The 26612-nt window shown below is 45.8% G+C and overlaps 1 protein-coding gene across 1 annotated transcript in view; it reads left to right on the forward strand.

Moving 5' to 3' along the window:
• The window catches only part of trip4 (thyroid hormone receptor interactor 4), a 55801-nt gene that overhangs the window by 3288 nt on the left and 25901 nt on the right, over positions 1 to 26612 (forward strand). The window contains exons 10-12 of the mRNA XM_040164780.2: positions 107 to 231; positions 343 to 434; positions 18512 to 18614. Of these exons, the coding sequence (XP_040020714.2) occupies positions 107 to 231; positions 343 to 434; positions 18512 to 18614 (320 nt within the window). The remainder of the gene's footprint in view (positions 1 to 106; positions 232 to 342; positions 435 to 18511; positions 18615 to 26612) is intronic.

Below are 26612 nucleotides of genomic sequence, written 5' to 3' on the forward strand. Positions count from 1 at the left end.
CCCGATGGGCCCTGAAGATGAAGCAAATTCACAGAATAAACCTGAACATTTATGCCAATGAAAGCAGAGGTAACGTCGCTGTGTGTGTGCGTTTGTGGGTGTGCAGAGTCGAGGGGCGAACTTGGTACACATCCCATCGGGGTCGTCTGTGGATTGCTGCTGCAGCCAAGACACCCACTCCCCAGGAGATTGCTGAGGTGGAAGCCATGTACCGCCAAGTGTACAAAAAAGGTACACAGGGTTGTGAATGCCTGTGGAAGTGATTTGCCTCCAAAAGCCTTGCATGCATCACTTAAACTAAAGACATGTGTATGGGGATATTTGCTCTTGTTTGATGTGCAGAGCCCAGTTTTCCTAAAGACTACCCCACCGGCTGCCTGCTGGGCTGCGTCAATGTGACTGACTGCCTGCCTCAGGAGCAGTTCAGAGAGCAGGTCAGTGAAGCAATGTCACCTCTCACCAGCAGATGTCAGGCTACACCCTTTTAACAGGCTCTCTGCCAGCACAGTGCTCCTCACTAGAGGCAGTATGCACCGTAGAAACAACCACTGAAGCAAAAATGGCAAAGCATGGCGGGGCTCTGTGGCAGTTCAGCCAGTGCTGCCTTCTTGGACTGATTAACTATTAACTTACACCCAAATTGATTTAAGTAATTGCAGCTTTACCAAGTTTAAACTCTTACAATAGACCCCACTCCCCATTCAGTCGTCATGTGTATACAGAGTAGCTCCCCCATTTGCTGGCAATGGAACACATTTAACTTAATTACATGCCATCCTCTTCTTGCCGGTTTGCCCCAGGCTCGGGGAGAGACTGTCTGTGGTCCACTAGTCTGTTTCTGTTCCTTTTTTCCCAGTGGAGTGCAGTAATATAGTTCATTGTTTAGGATAATGAACCAAATCTGTAATTACCACACCCTTATTTGATACGGTGTTGGTCACTTATTATTGCCTTAGTTGTCCTGTCACACAGAAAAGGACACGCATACCTAATGGAGAATCCTGGGAAATCTGTATGAACACTAAAATGTGTGAAACACTACACATGTTACATACACATTACATCCCCCCATACACGTCAACACATATACACTGGTATGCATTCATCAGATGGAGAGATACCAATACACATTGCATATGGGATGTCAGTACTCTGTTCCAATCAACAGAGCCATGGAGAAAGGAAGCTTTCCCTTTGAGGATGTACTTTCGTGTCCATGCATCTCTGCACACGTACTTTAACATTGAGTCTTCCTACGTGGAAACCGATGTCTTATTTGTCCCTGTTTGGGTACAATCAGCTTTACAAATGTGTACTGCGACATGGTTTGCATTCTGACTGCTGGGACCTGTAAGCTAAGGGCTTTCCCCTTTTGTACTCTGCCCTCATTCTCTCCTCCACCACTCATTCCACCCAGGGCTGTAAAATCATGTTTGCAAGCAGTGTGACTGCCCTTTCATCCTGTGAAAGGGTGTGTATGTGTCTTTGTGTGTGTGTGTGTGTGTGTGTGTCCCCACTTGCACAGAACAGCCATAAATAACACCCCCACCCAACACAAGGCCCCTCGGAAAAAAGGCAGATGTAGAAAATAGTGAAGCCACCAGAGAAGAACAAGGCTGGCAAAGACCTAACGATGGTGCTGAGCAGTTGGTTAGTGCTCATTCCACTCACTGTTTTGGAAAATAAAGCAGAGCCTGTTAAAGCATTTTAAGCTGCCTTCCTTTTATGCGAGCAGAAGAGTGCATGTTCTGTGATTGCAGGGGGAGTGCGTGGCTGGCAGCTGTGAGTGGTTAAAAGGGGGCTGGTGGATGACAGTTAGCCATTATTCTTCCAGCTCTTGTGAATCTGCCCCCTAGTGATGTATGAAATATCACGAAGTGGTGTATCGATCCACCCCCCATAATCTCTCACTCCTCCCATCTTCCCAGCTCCTGACTAATAATTGGCCAGCCATTATCATCTGTGCTCTGCCGCTCCACCCCAGCAATGGGTGAAGATGTCTGCCTGACCTGCTGACTGTAGAAGGCGGTGGGAACGAGATGGGGGAGAGAAAGATAGTTGCATTGCAGATTAAAAACTGACACTTCCTTTTTGCTGGAGGAGGCAAAGTAGGATAATTAAAAAGGATGAGCAGGGAGCCCCGGCCAAGATAAGCAGGTTTATGGGCGGCAGATAGGCTGCAGATGGTTAACGTCACACTTAGAAATTACACTCTGATGTTCTAAAACTGAACATAAAACTGAACGCAAGTACATTTTACATGCAACATTCACCCACATGTGCACACGTCCATTTTTTAAATCAACAAAATCCGGCGCAGTGCCTTGTGAAGGCACATCACGCCCCATGCAGAGCTTGAATTGCGCCATCAACTTCCTCCTGTGGTGAAAAAATTGATTGGATCAATCCGCACTAAATAAGGGTCTGATTTATTTCCTCCGTCGCAAAGACCACATCACCAGCTGCACAGCTGCAGGTCTCTGTGAATACGGTCTTTGGGACAGGCATACCGAGAGCAAGACCGGTCAATGTTCAGAGTCTGATTGATTCATATGAAATGACAACGTGGGCAAGAAAGCAAAGGCTGTGTATGTGCATGTGTGTGTTATCAAGTCAAAGTACGCTATGAATTCCCTGATGATGAAATGTTGACATTGTAATGCAATATTGGTAGTTTCCACATTCAGAGGTTTGGAACAGTAATGCAGCCTAGTGTCCCCGATAAGCCTGTTTTATTAACCTTGGGGCTGTTGAAAGCCAAAGTACAGCAGGTCCCCGGGCCCTCATGGTATCAGAGAGACACATGTTTGAGACATGCCTTGTGGTTCACAGAAGTTGTCTCAAATGGGTCCACGGCTGAATGGCTTACACTTATCTGGGAAACGTTCAGAACATGGTAGTATTCAAAACAGAATTCTACCAACGATTATTGCATGCAGTCTTATTTGCAAAGAAGTTTATTTTTTTTAAATCTTTTCTTGCCTTCTCTTTCCTTGTTTGGGCATGCATGCATATATGTAACAGTGTCATCTGCATAGAATACGTCTACAGCAGTGTCGTCTGCATAGAGTAAGGATGTAGCTACAGTATCTGTTATACTTATTTTATGTTGCCAGCCAGCTTGTGAGTGGATCCTAAATTCATAGGATTTTTGAGGTATCTCGTAGACGCATCCTCTCCGCCATCTTGTGCTCAGCAGGGCTCTCGCCGGCGGTTCCTGAGGATGACATGTGACTTCTAGTTGTTAGGGAAAACAAGAAAACCAATATACAACTACAGTCTTTAAAAAAAATAATATGGCCAGCTCTTTGAATCCATTTACCAGTTTTCTTTCCCCAGTACGCTCGTTAAGTCCCTCAGTTCTGGGCTGGTCTGTTTGCTTGCTTTGTACTCCTGTGCTACGTAAATAGATGTTATCTATGAGAGTCTTTTGTTCTCTTCTCTTAAGAATGAAATGTTGTCAAAAGTTTTGTTTGAGAAAGGTGTCTGTGTTGAGTGTCGGTTGCAGATTCCTGTCCTCAAATCTGAGTGCGGGATCTTGTCAAATATTCACTAAGTTGATGTTTTGGGTTGCTGTCAGTTTCCTAAACTGTCACAGGAGAGATCTTCAACTTGGCGACAGTGAAGGCTTCAAGGGGCCCAATCCCTCTTTTACGCCCTCACTAAGTGTAATGTCTATATCTTCAGGCGTGAGGGGCCGTTTCTCAGCGAGAAGTGAAGCGATGCCTCGCCGCTGTTCCTCAAATCCCACGACCGTTTCGCACGGCGAGTCCCGCTGTGCGGGCCAATTGTGATCGGTATGCGTCCGGGCAGACACGTGACACTCCTCGGGCTCTTTTTTTCAATGGCGAGATGCAGCTTGTGGTCCCACCAGAAGGCATTATCCGTCGTCATACCAGCCATAATTGGCCTTATCTTTCGTCCAAACCCAGGTTTGTCAACGGTCCACACCGTGACTTTTTTTTTTTTTTTTTTCTTTCTCTTTGAATCAGGACCTTTTTCCCCAAAACGATTTAAAACAAATTAATTGAATATCTTGGAACTATTAAGTTAACTAGGATCTAGGAGTCAATTTGTAACTTCATTCATACAAAACTATTGGAAAATAACCGTAACCGTTGCAAATATTCAAAACTGACATGCATGAAACATTTTCATTTCTTTATTGGCGTGAGTTGTAACCGTGTCAGCCGCTAACAGTAACTTTATTATCTGCTCATCTGCATAACATTTTTAGTACCCAACAGTGCGTCTGCATACAATGTATGCATTTAACACTACCATCTGAATGCAGTATGTTTATATAGCTATAGCACAGTAAAACAATAAATGTAAGTATTTAATAATAGCTGAGGTTCAGAAATAAGGAAACATTTATTACCAAAATATGTCAGACATACAAGGAATTTGACCTGGCGGTTGGTGCATAACAGCAGACCGACAATGGACAACAAGACTGATAGGACATTAGTGCAAGAGGAATAAAATATAATCTGTTTAAAAAATAAAGGCATACAAGTTAAAAATGAAAAGTTAAAACATAAAGTGCACCAGCAAACAGATAGCCATACTCTGTGTCTGTGAAAGTGACAGGTGCATGTGTGTGAGAAGAGTTATCGGTGGAAAAAGGGATGTCCGAGTCAGTCAGTGGGGGACCGGCTCTGTTGATGAGCCCGACTGCCGACGGGAAGAAACTGTTGGTGTGGCGGGAGGTCTTAGTCCTGATGGACCTCAGCCTCCTGCCAGATGGAAGGGGCGCAAACAGTTTTTGTCCGGGGTGAGAGGGGTCGGCTACGATCTTTTTAGCTCGCTTCAGGGTCCTGGAAGCAAACAAGACCTGCAGGGACGGCAGATTGCAGCCGATCACCCTCTCTGCAGAGCGGATGACGTGCTGCAGCCTGCCCTCGTCCTTGGCTGTGGCTGCAGCGTACCAGACGGAGACGGAGGAGCAGAGGATGGACTCCATGATGGCCGTGTAGAAGTGCACCATCATCGTCTTTGGCAGGTTGAATTTCTTCAGCTGCCTCAGGAAGAACAGCCTCTGCTGAGCCTTCTTTGGTGACTTGAGTTCCTGGGTGATGACGGAGCGCAGAAAACGGAAGGAATCCACAGCTGTGACGGGTGATGGGGGAAGGTGGGACTTACTGAAATCCACAACCATCTCCACTATCCGCTCTAAACTCTCATTGCCTGGTTCTCGGAACATCCATTAGCAATCTGATTCATTGACTTCAGCGTTCCAACTTATGATGAAAGAGTTCTGCCAGATACGTTCCCACCAGCATCTAAAAGCTTAAACCCAACCAATAGAATACAGCTTGTACATTTTGCTTTCTTGTTCTGTTCTGTTTTAACGTTTGGCTTCTCCATGAGTACTCAACTTATGTACGGTATATACTATGTTGGCACAGCAGCACATGTAACGGGAGGCATAGGCTTGTGACGCCTCACATAGCTGCAAGCGTAGCCACTTATCTGCTAAAATAAGTGCCGGTTTCTGTGGAATTCCGTCTGTGCAAGCTCTCCCTCTGACCTCCATTGCTGAGCTCCAAGACTTGTTAGGCCGGCTGGAAGCTGGGACTGATGCCGGTGCTTCCTTGTGTGGTAATGTGATATTTATACGCTGAAAGCCTTCCTGCAAGCACGCCACACAGACACTCACACACCCACGCACTCAGGATATACTGGAGGCTTTCCAAAGGAAAGTAAGTCAGGCAGAGCTATTTTTTCTTCCCCGTTTTTCTCGGTGACATCGGGCGAATCCATAGCAGAGTCTGCTCCAGTCTCTTCCTACTCCCTTCCCCCTACCTCATTCCATTTTCATACCTCCCCGCCCCCCTTCCCCCACGCTTTCCCTGTAACAGTATGTTTTACAGGTCAGGGCTGTGAATTTGTTCAGGGAGAAGTGCTCAGCAAACTGGCATGCACGTTTGCACTTGGCTCTCGATCATTCTCTCTGCAGTCTTTTTTTTTCCGTGCAACCCTTTGTGTCACACGCACTCGCATTCCTCCTCTTCCTCCCTCTTCCCCTGCCGGGCAGTTTGCCATGACAGGGAGGTCAGACATCATGTGATTCTGCAGTGGTGTGGAGAATGCATTCAGCCCGGAGTCTCCAGACACTGGGTGACAATCAACCAAACCTCAGTCACAGGTTTCTTTTTCTTTTTCCCAACAGCATGAAAATACATAGAACCTTCTGCAAGACTAGAAATTGTCTGCTACACTGTTCAGAATTCCACTGCTGTCCTTGAAAGCCCTTCTTTGAATGGTTCCTGCTGTTGAGGGTAACCGTCACTGAAGCCCAATTTTTTTTATCATCTCACTTCCAGTTTGTTCTGCCCATTTATTCTGACTTGTTCTTCACGTGGCGCGTGCCGATCACAGGGCCGTGGAATAAAGGCAACACGAGTCAGTTTCCGGCAGCTTCCTTTTGATGGTCTGAAAGACGGCGGTGTTGATGATAATAATTCAGAATCAAAGGGCGTAACTGAATGCCACGCTGTACGAAGTGTGACACCGGATGCTAAACAGGTTATTCGATCTTTATTCTTTCAAAAGGCTGCGATCAATATTGTTCGCTTAAGTCAGACCTCTTCCACAAATTACTTGTCTCTTTCCTGAACTGGAAGAGAAATGTTGCTGCGGTTAGAGCCGTTACAGTCCTCGAGAACATAGACCTGAAGGCCTCCCGATGGTCAATTTCTGGTAGTTTGCATTGAGAATCTCTTTGAGAGACATTAACAGGCATTACATTTAATTTGCAGGGTTACTAGTAATATTCCCGATTGTTTGGCAATTTCCAAATATTACCTTTTTACTGTTAATGATCAATTTTGAAATACTTAGTGTGTGCGTATACATACATTTTTGGATAGAAATATACATTATTGGATGTTTACCAATCTAACACTTATAGATATAATTTACTAATATAATACTCAAGATATCTATAGATATATATTATAAGTTTACTTTCAAACTTGTTCTCTCGAGTTTGGTGAATATTTAAAACATTTAATTTTATTCAGTGTTTGAGCTTCCCTGCTAATGCATTTCTCCAAAAGTTATTAGTTGTTAATTTGAATAGATGAGCGGGATCGGGGAGGGAAGTCGAGGCAATCAAAATAATTGAATCAGTACCATTCTGAACCATTACAGCTCAAACTAAAATCTTGTGTGGATAGAATGTTTGTTTAGCAGTGGCTGTTTTATAGGTATGTTTATAATTATTTTATGTCCCAGCAGATGTAACTGGAAGAGCCTCTTTTATTTATTCAAAGCTTATGGAGCATTCATCTGCTTCCCAGTTTGTGCTGTCTTCGATGTAATGGCCTCGGCTGTGGTAAACAATGTTTGCACTAGCGAGGAAAAACGAGGCCTCCGCAGATTTTAACGTTGTGATCCGTTTAGTGCCTTGCCACAGGCAAACTTCACCCCCCCCTCCACAATGAGCTTTAATGAAGCATGGAATCAATATGTTTGACATTTATCTCCTGTCTCCACATCTGGTGTTTGCTGTTGATGCCCCGAGAAGGCCCCTGATGAGGCTGCTGTCTGTGCCATCTTTCTGCGAGGAGGAGAACGAAGGTTGTGTGTGAGCGAGTTTCCCTGCCCCGGCGTTATCAGGAATTCAGAGAGCTCTCTATTTAATCGTTATTCGCAACGCCTGTTCCCATCCAAATGCGAGGACAGGCACCACATCACTCATTACCCCGAGCTGATTTTCACTGTTTCTGCCAGTATTCCCCAGGCATGCCTAAGCAATTGCTTTATGTCACACACGCCTGTGTGTGTGTGTGTGTGTGTGTTCATTTGAGAAGAGATCTTTATCCAGCCAGGCCTCCGACCCTGCAGCTGTATAACCGCGAGTATCTCTCCTAGAGAGGGAGAGACAGAGAGCGAGAGACTCTCTGCCTCTGCAGGGTCAGAGATTACAAACTCAATTGTCCTCCGCTGGATGACATGCCTGCTCAGCAACTTCCTGCTGGCGACATCAGAGGGAAGGAAAGTATGGAGAAAGACTGGGGAGGCGAGGAAGGAATTCCATGGATCCAGTGCGATTAATCTTTGTTGCTTATGTGTGCAGCAAACAAAACCAGCCCAGTGAGCCTGATTTGTTCTATAAAAAAAAATAAAAGGACCGTTATCCTGTATAAGAAAATACAGCTTGTGGTTAATTTGGAAAGGGTTGTTATTGACCTGCATTTCTCTTGACCGTTTAGTCTGTTCATTTCAAGAGCACATTTATGGGGTAGCCATACCATAATATTGATCACTGATATCTACATTCATCATCTCAGATGTATCGTTCCAGTTAGCCGTAACCCTTCACTAGTTGTGTGCTTATCTGAAACACCTTTATAGAATTAAACATATGGCTTCTGTAAATTCTTCCAGTACACGGGTTATTTTTCAAGGTTCGACTGACACTCATGTTGAAGGTTATTGATTACATTATGAGTTATGTGTACTAGGATGTTCATCCAACCCTCACCAATCTGGATCAGCTCTTGGATCACGGAGCAGCTTGAGGTTATCCTTTTTTCTATCAATAAACCTGTCGCCATTATTACATTACGTCTCGATTTTGATTACTGGAGCTGACCGCTGTCTCTTTGCATAATCGCTGGATTTTACGATGAAGGGTGAATCGTAAACACTGCTGGCGAGTGCAGCGTCTACCCGAGCGCACGGTTCTGATGTCTGGGGGGGGAAAAACGACCACACGTGGGAACAATGAGCTCGGATGTTTGCATCTCACCGCTGTTGTACCCGATCCGGTTCCAGCTCACGGGAAAGATCATGACGCAGAGGTGCTGATGGCGGCCGTATGCATTTATGTCGGAGCGCAGCAGTGCGTTTGTCAGCTCTGTTCGGAGTTGTGCTGGGAATAACTCTCAGACGTTCCTTCAGCCTCCAGGAACGAGGCTTTGTAACCCGAGCCTCCATACGTCTGTTTGGCGAAAACACATTAAGGGGATCTTTCAAGAGGTTGAGTCCACAAGCTGTTGGCTAGCTGCCGCCAGCTGTTGTCGTGGGCATAAAGTACCTTGATAAATGCCTTTTTAAGGAATGATCTGACTTGTAAATCGGTAGCAAACACGTGCGTGGAAACTACCAGATCGAATAGAATTTTGAAGGTGGGAATGGAATGAAGGTTTTTTTTTTTCCCTCTAAAAGATGTGCGACTTTGTCACCTGTTGTATTCATCAGAAAATCCCATTATTTTTGTCTGTGACAGATGTGTTCATATACCGGACCGTTGTGCACTGAAACGGCGACTGGGTGTCCCACTCGACGTTTAGCCGAACGCCGTGGTTTGTCTTCGCTGTACGAGCGCCATTAGTCCCACTCGCCTAATGTCTTAATTAGGGGGAGTGTGCCTCGGTTTGAGCTGCTGTCGATTTTAATGGCAGGAGGAGCGCGATCATTATTTTCAACGAGGCTCCAGTGAAATGCGCCGAGGGAAGCTGGGAGTTCCCGTCCCGGCCCGTATGCACCGGGTACCTGCTGGTGATTCATTACAATAAACACGAAGCAAGACGCGAAACGATAAAGTTTCTAATGACCCACGCGCTCTACATTATAAGTTACAACTGATTATTTACACAGTCGCGCACTCCTCAATAAGAAACGTTTTAGTTTGCAAATGGTTTCCTCTAAATGTATATTGAGTCGTTAAAAATACTGGCAATGGGCAACAAGAATCAATAAGGAATTTGCAGACTGAAAGATTCCACTATTTCCCCTCGTTGCCGTTTGCAGGGACATTTCTGAGTGCCTGAGCTCTTTTGCGACGGTCCACTGGGCAAGTTGCTATCAAAGTGTGTGTGTGGTATTGATTTACATGCAACATCATTTTCATTCCCTCTCAAATTTCTTGTGGTCAGTGTAGCGAGAATAAGATTCGGCGTAATTACTTGAATATTTCTGGCACTTCACATTCCCTGTGCGTTGTTTTTTTATTTATTTATTTTTTTAAATGCATTTTATCGCACGACGTCCTCTATGTTTGGTCAGGCCGTGGAAAAGAACATATTTATTCTCTCTGAATTAAAAGGTTGATTAGTCTCATCAATCATTCTGGCTCCAGGCGTCGCTGTAATAATATTGGAATTGTCCAAAAGCAACTGAGTCACCGTCTCCCCTCAAACAAGTCTAAAAAGACCTGCGGGACGTTTTAAAAGAAAGTTGGCGAAGACAAACTAAGTATTTAGTACATCATTTTAAGATTTTCTCCAAAACCGTACAAAATATAATAAATATATATATATATATATATATATATATATATATATATAATAAATAAAATATAATGAGTCTTGATGTTGGTTTCCCCATTTCCTGCAGGAGGAATATTTGATGTGTGGAAGGAATAACCAGTATTGACTGCGAGTCGGACGAGTTAAAAGAGATGCTTGATTCCTTTAACTCGACAGTCCTACGGTTTGAATGGAAAGTTGGGAATTGGCTTCATTGTTCAGAGACCATTCATGGCTCTATTATTGCCCGGTTTATCCATAAAATACAAAAAAAACATAAGCTCGCAAAAACTGCAGTATAAATGAAGGCGTCTTCTTGGATGCGTCTTTTCTATACGCCGTAGCACTAACCCGGGCGGCAGGGGGGCTCAGACACCTAAAACTTTCCTTTGATTCTAATAAAGGGACAGCCTTCCTTCTGTGCTGCTCTCTCAAGCCGCGCTCACTGCTGGAGGGAAGAGACGGTTATTTCCCTCCGAAGCTGAGTGGACACAGATGGAAAGGTGGTGGTGGTGGGGGGGGGGTGTTTGTCCCCCAGTGTCAGAATATCAAAGCAAATATTCACCTTTTATGAGACGGACATGTTCATAAACTGCCCGGTCCTTCTCAATCTCCACATTCTGAAATGAAATGGCCACCGTGGAGCAGCTTGCTGCCTCCCTTTAGAATACGAGCCGCTCAGCTGGCAGCACCTGCGTGAAGTGGAGCATCGATAACAGAAGAGTGTGATGAAAAGAAAGTTGTTTTAATTCCCCCGGAATTTTTTTTTTTGAAGTTTAAGTCTGTAAGCAGACATGGTAATTGTCTCCAGGGGTTCTTGCCGTGTGTGTGTGTGTGTGCGTGCTCTAAGTTGAAGGGTCTGACTGAGTGATTCTCTGTGAATGGCGGTCTATTTGTCAGATACTTAAACTCGTATGAAAGTAGCTACCTCTACATCTACCTTTTTACCCATGTTTGTAATGTCTGAACCATTTCATTAAACATTGCGTAATATTTTCTCCCCCTTTGCAGGTCTTTTAGAAATTGTTGAATAATGCTGCCGCACATTAGAAGCCTTTTTTTTTTTTTTTTTTTTTGTCTTTTAATTTTTCCAACTGTCGTCGTACAGAAGCTGAACTGTGAGTAAGACAAAACCTTTTGCCTTGGAAAGTTCTAGCGGTTTTTGCCCGCCGAGTCTTTAAAAAAGGGAGAAATGTGACTGTTGTGAGGCTGGTTTTGTTCTCGCCCGAGGGCCACTGCAGGAGGTGAAGTCATAAACATGGCTGTGAAAGTGGAACCGAGCTGAGCGAGGAGGTCTGCAGAAACACATGACTTCACTCCACCTGTCAGCACCACGGCTGGCTAAAAAGCTAATGTGTGACTCGCTGTCTGTCCAACTTAAAGACCAAAAGTACGTTTTCTCACAGAGCTGAAGTGTCGGGCTTATGAAGCAGCGGAGCAGCGGAATTAATTTAATACCTCTGCCGTGGAATTTTAACAGTGGGATGGAGGCAGCTTGAAGTCCTTTACAAGAAGGCAATAATTGCTCAATTGCTGACACACAGAGTTGTTACACAGCGCAGAACAAATACACAAAGGCATCTGGGTTAATATCAGTTATTCCTGTCGAGATTCCTCACGTGACTTCATTTTCACTTTGCAGTGATTGTTTGATCCAAATAAGACATGTTTTTATCGTCACTTCTCAAGGTACAAACTTGCATTGGTTTTACTTTGGGATACGAGTGACTTATGTCGTCTTGTGCTTTGAGATCAATTACAAACATACTTTGTTGTGAATCAACCTTTTTAGTCGTACCGAGAAAGGGAGCACTTTCTTTTTTTTTTCTTTTCTTCTTTTTTCCAGTCAAGCCGCGGCGGTAATTGGGAAACCGAACCCCCGGTGCTGAGCCTCTAATAATGAGACACGTCTCTCGTCGTGTCTGGGATATTAATAATGTAAAGAATTCAGTAGCCAGCTTTGGACACTCGTGGATAATTAATGTTCGCTCTCCAAACTTGACACCGGTTGATTCTGCAGGTGAAGGAGCGTGTTAAATGTTTAATCGTGGCGTCGGAACCAAAGGGACGGAGCGAATCGGCCGGCCGCTGCTGCAGGGTTCACGTCCAATGACACCCGTGTGTCCTGAAGCCGAGCTCAACTGTGTGTTTGCACCGTTTGCACTGTTTTCAGCGCGCATAACCGCGTGAATGTTCCTGTAGCTAAAGATACAGATGTTAATTTTTAAATTAGAAAAACAACACCAATATTTTTTCCGCTTACTGCTGCTGCTCATTTTCCCTTTCGAGCAGAAAACGCTGTTCTCACCGTCTCGTTCCTTCTGATCGACTCCCCTTTGCCTTCTTTCATGATGTTAAGCTGCTCTTAATGAAACTCAACGCTTCCTGCAGATGTTTCAAAGTAAACCTGGCGTGAAAAGATTATTTCTCGTGAACCGCTGGAAGGCCTTCGACGTGAAACAGATGGAGGAGCAAGTTTGCACTCGAGCATTAAACCGCAGACTGGTGGAAATCAAGACAACGCGGAGGATTCTGACCCCAACGTGATCAACACGCAGATATAAAACAAACCGTTCAGAAGATTTGTGAACGATTTGTGGCACAACGATGTTTGCTGGCCCATATTATGCCACAACTTAATGATCTTCACACAGCCATATGTGCACTAAACAAGTAAAGATCCATGTGGAGGATCAGCAAACAAAGCTAATTGACTTATAATGACGTACGATGACCTTTTCTGGTATCGAGGAAGTCGTCTGTGCGGTCGGTGCTGGAGATTACGTTGTTGTGAATCCCGTTACGACACAAACGCACCAACGATACGATGCGAGAGGTTGAGTGGCAGCTGCAGGCCAGTGTTCCCCGGGGGGGGGTGGGGGGGGTGAAAGTGGCTCGTGTCTGTCCCGCCAGGCCGAGCAGTATTCCTCAAACGTTCTCTTCTGGGAAGAACCCGCGTGGCTCCTTTATACTCATCGTCCGTCTCTCTTCCCGAATCATATTCCTCATCTTTTGCCCAACCCCCCCCCCCCCCCTCCGCTAACCGCCCCCCCTCCCCCTTTATTCCACCCTCCTCATTTTTTTAAAAAGCCACATGCTCCCAGCCCGTCTGGCTCAGTTGCACCCTGCCAATGAAGGGCTTTTTATTGGGCTGAGATTGAGTGCAGCCAAGCACGGCCTGGCTGGGGCCGGGCTCGCCGTCCTCCAACCCCTCCCCCCTCACCCCCACCACCGCCACCACCACCACCCGACTGCACAGCCCCACTCCACATGCCTGTTCTGGTCTGGCCCTGTCGCCCAGAAGGAGATTACTTGTCTCTGCTGCCCTTAATTGCCGACAGCAGCTGAAAAGAGCCAGAGAGAGAGAGAGAGAGAGAGGGGGGGAGAGGGAGGGTGAGAGAGGGGGAGAGGCATTGTAGAGAGACGGGAGGGGGAACGGCGTTGGCTTGTCGAGCCGTTCCTTGACGAGCTCGCACTCAGAGGTTTGTGTTCCCGCTGTCAAACCCTGGCTCGGTAGTAGTTGGGATTTAGTAAGATGGATGTTGTTTTCATCAAATGTTGGGAGGAACTCGCAGTATTTTTGGACCCTGCTTAAAAAAATAAAAAATAAAATGAGCGTTGTACACGGAAGGCAGATGACGCGTTGGGGAGGCGGGTGGAGAAGTGGACGCCCCTCGGTGCGCGTTGCTTTGTTGTGAGGACGTGTGGTAAGGAGCACCGGACCACGGCGCCCTCTCACTGCCCTCGGGGGGCCGCGGCTATTTCTCAGAGCCAAAGGCAAACGTCCAGCCGCCTCGGCCCCTTTTCACTTTCTCCAGTGAACTTGTTAATTTCACGTTATTACAGTTCGTTTTATGCTGAATCCCCTCTGGCTTGATCCCAGCAAATTAAATCGTGGGCAGTTTATTGAATTGTCGGTCTCTGAAGGAGCTGTGGAGCTTTTTTTTTTGCTTGTCTACTATTTTGCCAGTAGGACTTTCTTTCAGCGGGCGGCACGGTGGCGTGGTGGTTAGCACTGTTGCCTCACAGCAAGAAGGTCCTGGGTTCGATTCCACCCAGTGGCCTTTCTGTGTGGAGTCTGCATGTTCTCCCCGTGTCTGCGTGGGTTCTCTCCGGGTTCTCCGGCTTCCTCCCACAGTCCAAAGACATGCTCTGGGGATCAGGTTGATTGGGGACTCTAAATTGCCCGTAGTTGTGTGAATGTGAGTGTGAATGGTTGTGTGTCTCTGTGTAGCCCTGCGATTGGCTGGCGACCAATCCAGGATGTACCCTGTCTATCGCCCGAAGTTGGCTGGGATGGACTCCAGCCCCCCCGCGACCCTGTGTGCAGGATAAGCGGTTTGACAATGGATGGATGGATGGATGGACTTTCTTTCAGCGGGGCTGTCATTGGGATATTTACGTGTTTAAAGCCCGTCGCCTCCTTAACTCGGCACGTAGAAACAAAGTGTCTTGGTCCGTCTGTCCGGCAAACAAAATGATGCTGTGCTTTAAATTGTTTGCTGCACTTTACTGCTTTTCTATTCTCAGGCCGGAAGAATTGATGAAACACAAAATCCTTTTCTTTCAACTGTCTACAAGCAAAAGAACGTAGAGCTGAATTCAGTTTGAAAGAGCACATCTTGGTAAATGTGCATATTCAGGTTGTCGATGTCCGTATGAGACATTTGAAGCTACTTCCTGCCGAAATTGAACATGGCCCGGTCCAAAGGTTGAAGCGTTTTAAATGTATTAAAAACAATTAATAACATGTTATCATTGGCACGCTTTATCCGTTTCCCTCCCCGGTGGTTAAGCTAAGCTAAGCTGAACTGCTGGTGGCAGCAGCAGTTTTCCAGTGGAACCATTTGATTCTCTCTTGCCCGTAAGGACCGCGCCGCTCGAGTGGGCCAACCAGGTGACTGACATGAGCCCACGCCGCCTCATCACAACGAAAGCGGAAATACATCTTTGGTCGAAGCACACGGCCGCGGCGGCAGATGGGATTCCGATTGTCAGGTGTTTGTTTTTTTGTTTTAGTTTTTTGTGAGCAAGTGGAGCTCATGGAGGAGATGGAGGCGTCCATTTTAATGCACCTGTCACACCGTACCCTCAGATCTCTCCGGCGTCAAACACGTCGCTCCCTCCACCCAGAATGCCCTTGGGCTGCAAACCAGACCTCGACTGCTCGCTAATGACTCAGATCGACGGTCGTTCTCACCTGCAGTGTTTCCAACGTAATTCCACTCGACACTTTCTTAATTCCCCTCCTGCGTTCCTCAACGAGCTCGACTTTAATTTGCGTTTGTCAAGCGGGTCCCACTCGGAGTGCATTAGATCCTTCCTGATGAATGAAGCTTTACCAAACGCGCTTGTCACACGACCACGATGTTCCATGCCCTTTTGATTAACGTGGAATGGAAACAATTAGGTCGGTGGGGGGGGGGGTTACTGAGGCAAAGCAAGCACATTCAACAGCTTTAAATGCTAATTAGCTAATGGCTGGATGGAGGAGGCGGGCGCTGGTTCACGTGAGCACACTCAGGGAACTGGCTGCAGCCACACACACACACACACACACACACTCTCGTTTGGTTTTAGCGAGGGACCACCACCATTTTGTCTCCTGGAGCGCCTCAGACATTACAGCCATCTTGTGTGCCGAGAGGTTTTATTTAATGTTCTCAGATGAGGCTCGATTTCTCGATTGCTTCACTTTTACCTCGGCTCCTTTTTTTTAATCATCTCTTATTCACGCTTTTAATCACTGCGTGTGATGGTGGCTGTAAGAAACGTTTTCTTTTGCCAGCGCTTCTTTCATCGCTGGCTTACAGGAATATTCTCATTCGAGAGTTCACCAATTTGCTTTTTTTTATGTGCTTTTACCTTCATATTCAGGAAAACCACTTGCACTCAAAGGTCGGCCCTTTTCAGACGTGATTACGTATCCTTGAGCTGTTTAGGTAACCGCGTTTCATTCAGGCGAGCTTTACCTCGGGTTTCCTTTCACATGTTTCAAATGTTCCTTTTGAAATCACTTTCCCCAACTTTTCAGAATTCTCCTCCTGGGGTTTTGAAGTCGAACGCGCACGAGTTCTAACAGGCAGGAAGTGAAGTTGGGATGTGCCATTCCTAACGTGCATTATTTATATTTATTCTGTTAACCACACGTGTCCCTGATACATGATGACGGTCTGAGGTCGTTGGGGGTCAGAGTAGTATTTAAAAGTTGGGTGGGAGGCGCTGGTTGAATGCAGGTTGACACACTGTGTAGAAAGCTAAAGACGCCCAAATGTGTTCTTCTAACCCTCCGGCTATCGGCAAAGACGATGGCAGTTTTTCTCCTTGTTTTATATTTCTTACCGTGGACAAAAATCTATTTATCATTCGGCGTGTCTCAATATATTTGTGTCATTAAACACGAGAACGATTGAGAAAGAGATTGCAAAATGTCTAAATATTTACTTTAGTCCTCAAGAAATGCGCTGTTTATTCTCTATTCCCAGAAGCAAATTAATACACATTTGATGAACCGTTGAATATTTGTAGCACCAAATCTGGGGCGTTAGTGAAGAATTAAATTACTTAAAATAGACGACAGCGACCACACTCACCACGACATAATAAAATCATGAAATAATGTCATCCGTTGTTACAGCGTGTGGCCTCGTTAATGTGTTTTTTGGGAGTAATTAAGGTCTCTTTTACAAATAAAAAAATCTGTAGAGACCTGCAACTGTTTTCAGTGTTTATCAATCTGACAATTAAGAAATTTCCAGTGACTAATTAGGAAACAATGCTAGTTTCCTGGTTTGAGCCCAGAGCCCATGTTAAAGTGAAAAATGTTACAAAACAGAAAAGAGTAGCTCCCTAAATGACTTTAAAAATGATCTCAATACTAATCAGAATGTGGCGGATGAGACACTGAATGTAAATGAAAACGACGATTATTTAAAACAAACAACAAAGCTATTTCGTACGATTGGATGACGATAAGAAATGACCCAAACCGTTGCCAGCGTTATCGCATGACGCCGCCGTCCCGGACTCCCGACCTTCATCTCTTTTAACCCCGATTAAAACTCACACCGCCTCCAGCCGGCGGGGGAATTTTCTCGGAGGCGGCACACTCGACTGGGAGAAGTAATTTAATTGCAATCGCCGTGTCGTTTTGGAAGGCGGGGGGATCGAGGGGGCTCTCGCGAGTCGCCCATCAAGGCCTAACAACTCGTGAGTGTTTACATATCTCATCACTCGCCGGCGTATTGCTCTCGAGTCGACATGGACGCGAATCTGAAATAAACATCTCTATCACGCCTCCCCGGTTTGCCGCGGAAAACCCCGCAGACTTTGTTGATATCCCTTAAAAGCCCCAACATTTGTCACAACCTCCGGTGCTCCTTTTTGAGTGAGATAGAGAGTGTGAAGAAGAGGCCGTGAGCAGCTGCAGGAGGAGAAAAAGGGAAGGGAAACAAAAAAAAAAAAAAAGGCTGCCGTCATGAAGAGAAGCTGCTTCCCGGCCGGCTAGATGCAATCACAGGCTCTATCCGATAGCGCCGGAGGAAATTGGATGAGCCGAGAGCCGCTGGCCGCCCGGTGATGGGAAAGATGACTCCTTTGTCACTGTGTCAGTCGATTCCATACTCTCACCTGAGAGACCAATCAATAACGCTGGAGGGGGGGGGCAGCGGGTGCGCGGGGGGGGGGGGGGTGCGGCTGTCAATTATGTGCTGTAAAACATCCCCTCCGTCACCGGGACTGAGGCACGGCGTGGCACGCGGCGTGCATAAACATGTCATGGATATGGTTGAATGTGATGTCTCTCTGTAGCTTCAGACGGATGCTTTTAATAAATGATGACACGTTGCAAGTCAACAGTGTGTGTGTGTGTATTTACTAGACAAACGCGTGAACGCCGCACATGTGGTCCTTTGTGATCTTAGCCGCGCGAGTCTCGTCAGTGTGGATATCTGATAGATTTCGTCTCCTCTTCGTTGCTCGCGAGTGGCGTAACCGCTCTCATTAGCAGCTGCATCATTAGTTGTGCAATTACAGTGCAGAAAACCCGGAGAGACTCATAACTATCGGTTGCTGTCAGGGCACGCGCTATTACATCAGGCGCGCGTTGGAGGAGATTTCGCTTGATGCCGGCGCATAAACAAGAGAACCCCTGAATGATTCATAATCCAGATAGATTCACTGGGCCCAATCCAGCCGTGGTAGTTCTGTGTAAAAATGATGCTAAACTGTTCCTCTATCTCCTCTTGCAGCTCCCTGATTCCTGCGAGGAGTCCGCTTCGCCATTTGTCTTCATCTGCACCAACCCCCAGGAGCTGCTGGTGAAATTCCCCATGAAAGGAAAGCACAAGATCTGTAAGTCCGCCTGCTTTCATGTGAGGAGGAGTGGAGTGGATGAAATTAGCCTGAGCCAACTGCTTTCTTTTTCAAATGTCTTCATTATTATCTCCTTTTTTTTTTTTTTTATTGTGCTTCCTGTATTTGGATGCACAAATGGACCTGCAGAAGAACAATAAAGCCGGGCCACATGTTCATTAATAAATCGAAATGAAACACACAACTCGTGCTCCCACACACGCGTGCACGGACCCTCTCAGAGAGCCATCTGTGGACGGGCTTTCAGGTTGCCTGGGGGACGAGCCGCTCCTGGATGCTCGATGCTGTTGCTGTATTGTGTGATTGATAATGGGACTCCAAACACATTTCCCTCCGCCGCCGGAGCTGCTGCTGCAAAACCTGCGAGTACCTGCGAGCTCTTTTGTTAATATTTGAAAACCCTCTGAAGACTTGTGGGGAGTGCTTATGCAGCTGTGCCTCTTTCACATCTTTCTATATTGATGGATGTGAGAGGTGAAATGGCGCCGGAGCGGTGTTTTACGAACACGGATTTGATGATCGCCTCTCCATTTTAGTGAATGTTGGGATCATTTAAAAAGATTTGAGAGGTTTAGCGCATGCATGACCAGTGATGAAACATCAAATGGAGCGCGCGTTGTCACGGACCGTAGCCGTTCTTCAGGGGCGCGTTGAGTTTGATTACTGATAAAGAAGATCTCAGAAGACCTGTTTATGTGGTTGACGTCTTCCTCTGTCTTTAATGGTTAATACATTTCATCCTACCTGCGTTTAGCGCGGTGTCGAATGAAAGGCTCGACCCGGTGAAACATGCTGACGCGTCGTTCCAGGCGGGCTTTGCTGTCGTAAGCACAGATCGCTGTGTGGGAAATCTGGACTTCCATTATTTAGACCTACAGTATGAATCATCTTACTTCCTCTCGCCGGTGAAATGAATATGGCTTTGTTTAACCTCCCCCCCCCCCCCTCTTGTTCAGCATTAATAGTCTTTATTTTTTTATTTTTACAGTAACTGCAGCGTTTTTCTTTTCCACTGCAGTTGTGATCCCTCACATTTCTCCCTGAAGGGACGAATGTGCAGATTTTTCTAAAAATAGTGTGTCATATAAAATAATATATATAAAACCCAAACACTCAGGTTAGCCTTTTTATGCCCTGTTTTTGTTTTGATGACCTTTGATAAGCCTCTACATCATCTACAAAAAAATCCTACCAGGAGTATCTATAAGGCGCCATAACTCGCTGGGAGATATATATAATATAACTCACACATCACACCGCTGTTTAGTTTGTAGTTAAACCAAATGAGTTAATATCCAAACACGGGAGCTTAAATACAGTAACGAATCCCCTCAAACACGGACACAGACACCAGCTGACTTCTCTACATCCCACTCTGGTTCTAGGACAACAGGACCTTTAAGAACCTGGGAATTGCTTTTTGGTATTCAGGTCGGATTGCATGAATGAATGTGTTTCGGAATAGTGTATTGTGGGTAATATTTACCCACCTTTTAATAAGATATCTGGCGTTTAATACCCGTCATACATTCCATACCACCTTTCTTCATTCTCTAGCATTAGCCGGGTATTCGGAGCGGTTTTCCTGACCCGTCGGACCTGCACAGTCTGTCCCGTCTCATTCTTCTGTCCCCGGCTAGCTTTTCCCTCGCCCGGCTCTTCCACCTCAATTCCCGCTGCATCTCACGGGTCAAGGCATTGCCGCTCATCTTACTCGGGTGGGGGGGGGGTAGCTTAGCACGGGTATTTTTTGCTCCCCCAGCAGCTTACATCGACAAGATCCTCTTGTCGCTGGTGTTGCCAGCCATCTCATGCCTCATCGGAATGAGCAGGGGGGGGGAATAAAAGCTGCAGTGCCTCCGCCTCCCAGCCCACTCGGGGCTTTATTACATAACGTGCACAATTGTTGTTTCTTGTTAAACATTCATTTGGTGGCTAGTGTGAAAGAAAAACACTGCTGCTGAGGTTTATTCTTTCAGCAAGCAAATCTTGTGCAGTCGTGTTGTGGAAAAGTGAGGCGTGTTTTGATGAGTATTAGGAGGTGACGAACTAACTGGCCTCGACATTGCAGAATATCCCGTCGAAAATGTTGGCAGGAATATTAGTCCAGGCTTTATTTATTTTTTAACGTCCCCACTAGCTGTTACCTTGGCAACTACTACTCTTCCCGGGGTCAATTTAAGATAAACATACAGGGTGAAATGCGGGAACATAACTGCTATAATCCCCATCCGTTAAAGTGGGTATTACTTTTATTTCATCCATCGTTAATCTGTTAATCTGAAAAATGCATTTTGGGGTAAGTGCTTTGGTGCAGGGTTTGCATGTTGTGCTTGATCGTTTGCAGCCGTCTCGCTGGCGGTTTTCTTCCTGTAGGGTCGGCAGTTGGAGCAGACGCTCTGCTTCGCCGGCTGTGCAGTAATACTGCACATTACGGCGAGGAAGCTAGCACACCCACGTATGGATGATCATTATTGGAAGCTTCCGGCAATTATCTCATAAAGTGATGCCGACTCTCTCTCTCTCTCTTGCTCCAGACAGTCCTACAGTTGGCTTTGTGGATAATATGTTGGGCTGCTCGACGCAGGTTGATCAGTTATTACCCCGTGGAGTCTGTGACATTTAAGATGGCATGCAGCCAAGGCTCACTCCCCGTAATAAGGGATATGCATTATGGTTTATGGTCACATCCTGTGAACATTTGTATCGATGTGTGTGTGCGCGTGCACGCTTCTGCGTGAGCTGAAGGTCAGTGTGGACGTGTTGAAAGCTATTTGGCTCCCTGACATGAATCCACGTTTCCTTTTTCTTCTCCTTCTAGACGGCCCGTGCTCGCTGCATGCTTTTAAATATCCTGACAGCCTTCGTGTCACGTGACTCGCCGTGTGCACAGGCCCGGCGTAAAAGTGAAACTCAGGTCATGCACCGCCAAACCCTTTTCTTCAATTTGGCTTTACGACAAACTAAACTCGCTCTCCACCCAAAAATATTTATTTTCATTTTCAGTGAATAGTTCTATATTTTCGAGTAAAGGGGCCAAAATGACTGGACCCTTTCATTTCCTTTGTCAGGCCATAATAATTAGTTATTTAGTTTCCTACATAACACAACGTCCCTTACGTCATCTTAAACCGAATTTATTTAGCTGAACTTTCAATGGAGTTGCAGTTGCATTTTTTTTTTTTTTGGAAACACCGTCCGATCCAATTTAGCGGCAGCCGCTCTCTTTGCTGCGGAACAAAGCATGCGGTAACCTGAGAATTGCGGTCGACCTTCCTCTCATGATGCCTCCACAGAATTAAAATCCTATTGCTCCCAAGCATGAAGGGTGGATACGAGGAATAATGTTCCGTGAGTGAATCAAATGGCTTGAAGCCTTGTTTAAAGAGTGCTCCACCAGCACGAAGGGAAGAAAAGCGAAACAAAAGAAGAGGAAAAAAACCTTTCAAATCTCTCGTACGAGTACTCGCGAACTGAACTGACTACAGCACTGAATTAGACAAAGAAAAGCAACAGTTCAAGTTTTCCAAATGTGGTCGATAAGCTCCAAGGCATCTGATGCCTTTTGTTCCATCTCTGGATAATTTAGCAGACTTCAAAGTACGGGGCTACTAAATACCGCTAGAATGTTATCACCATTTTGAGAAAAGAATTCCACCCTGTAGTGTGCATTTGTTCTCCGACGATTCTTCCACAGTAGGAACAGAAACGGAATGTCCTTTAACAGCTTTTAGAGCTGGAAAGGTCATGCCGAGCTCTTCACTCCGCCGGGCGCACAGCGAATAACTCTTGTGATATTACATATGAATTCAGTGAGTGCTTCGTGAGCTTATCTTTTCCTCTAGATTAGTCATCCTGATGGATCTCCAGCAGATACAAAGGAGCGCTTCTTCTTGTTTCTTTTTTTTTTTTCTTTGCTGAGGTTTGATACAACTCCGGGGAAGGAAGTCATGGGTATAATTACTAAGATGAAAAATTCCACTCCAGCTTCAGGTCATGATGAGATCTTTTTCCCTCTCTACCAGCGTAAGTCATTGACATCTAGATAATCACCAGGGACCGCAGTCATTTCAAAGGACCCCAAGGTCGACAAAGGCCCAAGGCACCGAAATCATTTTTCTTCCACTTCTTCTGATTCTATTTTCTAATGTGCGGCGGAATCCAGCTATGTTTGCATGGCCAGAAATATTGATGGCACTTATTTATATAATTCCCTCACTTAATGTGTATACATTCATTGGTAACCATCCAAATCATTTTGGATTTGTAATTGGAGAATAAATATTATTGATGATTTCTTAATTATTCTACTGCTCAAATTCCTGTCGAATTTTCTACAATTAACTTAAGTGAATGATTAGTGGATGATTATGGGCCTGAGATTTACACAATGTGTATGTAACACTAAGCCTCATGAGCACAAGTAATACAGCAACACTAATAACCACCCAGTCACCATTCCCGCTAAAGAATGCAGGCCCCTGAATTCCAGCACAACACATATTCAACGGCCTCGTGGGGATCGCTCCAAGCGAGATAATCTATATTTACTTGTTCCTGTGTAAGAGCCACGTGTCACGGGACGAGTGAGGATACATCACATGTAGCTGATCCTCTTTATGTTTGTTACGCATTCAACATCGCGTGTCCCTGGTACACGTCGCCTTTCCAGCTCCCAGTTCAGTATCATTTGCATCTTCAACGCACACATTATGGAGCCGTTGCAATATGTACGGCTCTCGTCCCTCAGGTTGCACCACGTATGGAAATAACACAATATATTCATCGTCAAAGCGTTGCCGTTGAACGTCGCTCCACTAACCACCGGCTGCACTGTTACCTTGTGATTACCTCTTTGTTTTTATATGTGAAATTGCGGCACCGTGGGATTGCAAATGGAGCGAGCCAATTACCTGACAAACGTCCACCGTCTCTCCCGGGGCGCTCGTGATTTTTTTTTTATTTTCATGTTCTCTCTCTTTCTCCTCCTGCGCTTTTCTTCTGTCGTCCACGGCTGGGGAGACAGAAAGAGGTTAGAGCGACGGAAGTCCTTTTTTTTATTTTTTATTATTTATTCATGGATTTTTCATTTAATATTCATGCCTTTTTTTTTTCCCCCGGACTATCTGGGTGCAGAGTAGAATTTTCCGCCTTGAAGGCGACCGGGGCCCAAAAAAAAAAAAAAAGGGAGAGAAGAAAATCAGGTTTCAGCTCCAATGAGCTCAGCGGATGATGAAGGGAAGAGAGTGGCAGAGGGGAGGATAGAGAGGGGGACAAGAGAGCGGGGTTTCATGTGTTCTCTGGTAAATGAGAGGCAGGCCTTGAAGGTGACAGGCTGTGTTTATTACTGATCTGTCAGCCGGTTAATGGGGAGAGGAGGAGGGGAGAGCTGTCGAGCAGAGACCACAGCACGCAGGCATGGGAGCAAGAGGGAGCCCCGAGCAATAAACTTTGCCACGCTACATGCGCTTGCCCTTACCGATTCACTGACAACCCTGCGCTGCACTGCACGCCGAGCTGCGTTCGCCGGAAACACAACTAGTCCGTGACAGAGAGTGTTTTTCTGTATTGTTTTGAAAACTGCTGGTGTTCTTTTTATTTGTTCTGCACCCACGTGATTGGGTACGTTTTAATTTTCTGCATGCGCCTGCAGGAAATGTACCACTTTGTGTGGCCGTACACAGAATACATCTGCAGCCAGGCTGGACCTCGGCGTGCAGGAGGACGTGCAATGTGTTTTTTTTTTTCTTGTTGAGTTGTAAGTACCGTCGGCTCGCTTGGCGCCATGTCGGCGGTTACGATTAGGAAGGGCGTGCACGTTTGCTTCTCCTTTGAATGTGGTTACCCATAACACCCGTGTGTGTGTGTGTAGGCTTACTGGGCCGGTGGCGGGAATCTACTACAACGTATCATAAAACTCAAACAATAGTGGAATCCTGTCCCTCGGGTTGGCCTCAACTTAAGATCCAGTGCGACACAACTTACACCTTTCCATTGGATACAGAATAATCATGACAAAATGGCTATTATGAAACGATTTGTGGTTTTATCACCGGCTTGGAGTTCCGCCTCCGCAAAGGGGAAAAGACTGTTTAAAGATGCTACTCTTTGTTGTAGCAAATAGTTTTGTCCTTCCTTATCTCAAGTTAGCATCGTCAGCCGCCATTACAAAAAACCATGTCAATCAACATTTGTCGCGCCGGTGTTTTCTACAGCGTCACGTTTGCCGCAGCGATAGCAATGCGTTCTGCAGAACGTGATGCAATTATCGCGAGTCACAGAGGTCCGTATGTACGTGTCTTTCTGTCTCTGTGTGTCTCCACGCTTCGGTTCTGCTGTAGACGTGACGAGCTTTGTCAGGTATATCCACGTTTCTGCATTGTTGCACGATCCAGTTTTTCCGAAGATGCCTGTGAGGGTTGTTCCCCCGAGGTTATCATTGATTTAGTCTTCAGGAATATACCGTGGATGAAAAGGCAGCAAGGAGAGCGACGTCTGTTTCATGCACTCGGCGCAGTGGGTTTAAAAAACATGGGCCTTGGAAGCAAATTATTTCCCCGGTTGGAGGGATTTCTTCTTTTTTTTTTTTTTTTATGTAGTGGAAGGACAAAGAAATCTCAAAAGCTTTTTTTTTTTTCGCCGGCTTTGGCCCATCATAAGTAGCATTTTTTTATTCTTACCTCAGGCTTATGAAGTGCAAAGCATTCCTTCTCAGTGGAGTGTTTGAACGCTGCTCATCTCCTCTCACAGCAGCCAGCGCAGTGTCTTCTGTGGTGTGATACGTTATAAGAGCCACGGTACCTGCAGCCAGATGCGCAAAGCAGCACCTACACCGCCTGGCGTTCATCTCGGTGCTTTTCCTGTGCTTTGTAAATGACGAGCATCTCCAGCGCGGATAACAAACGTCCACAGATTTGACAGACCTTTGTGGATGGACCCTTTTTTTCTGTTGTCATTTCAACATTTTCTTTTGTGTTCTTCCTTCCATTTGTTCTCCCTCCTCTGTCTTTGTCTCCCTCTTAAGACCTGTTGGAGCAATCAATCTGGATCAGCATTGAGGGGGAGGGGGGTGGGGGGGTGCAGACAGATGTGCTTTGCAATGTGATCGATGTCCTTGATCTGTGAGAGATTACTTGTGTGTGGACTGAATTGGAGGTCTGCTGGCTAGCACGGATCCAGTTGGCCTGCTCCCTCGACTTTGTTCATTTGTCAGGTTAAGAATGGAGGATCAATAGGTGGATTATTTGCACAGCTCGAGAAGTTGACGGAGGTGAGGATGTTAAACGAAGCTCGGCCAGTGAGTCACTTAATGTGGTTAGAACGTCTCAGTGGATTTTCCACACAAATGCAAAGTGAATTCTGCACCAAAGTGGAAAAGGTCAAATGAAAATGAGTTCCTCGGCCCCCGCGATGGAATCAGAATTTTTCTTTTTTAGATCAATACTCATTAGATTTTTTTTTTTATACTACAGGCAATTTAACTGAAGATTATGTTGTTAATTTGAAAGATATTTGAGATCTCTTGTGAGATGATTTTAAATGATTGCTTACCTAATGTAAAGTCTTAAAAGATCCACTGAGTTCCAGATATGTTTGTCTGCATACACTTGCTTGTATGAATTATTTCATAAGTAGTTAACAGGAAAGGAACGGGGGCGGCACGCAGCAAAAGCCTCGAGGGCCCCGGATGCAGCAGTTATCCGACCACTCGGCCCCCAAGGCCCTCTGCGATGTCACATTATGAATCTATGAGCTACATATGTTCTTCCACACTTAACATCCAGTACACGTGCAGCACGTGTCCGCGTGCTCTGCAGCAGTCGGTAGCTGTGAAAGGTAATTTAGCTGAAAATGATCCACTGTGGGAGGAGAAGACAATTCCCATAACGTAAAGGGTGACCTGTGAGAAGCCCAGACGCTGACACGAGGCCGTCCGGGTCTCCTCCAAAACACCTCGGGCCACTTGCGGTGAAGATT

This window comes from Gasterosteus aculeatus, chromosome 12 (assembly GCF_964276395.1).
Source record: "Gasterosteus aculeatus chromosome 12, fGasAcu3.hap1.1, whole genome shotgun sequence".
NCBI lineage: Eukaryota > Metazoa > Chordata > Actinopteri > Perciformes > Gasterosteidae > Gasterosteus > Gasterosteus aculeatus.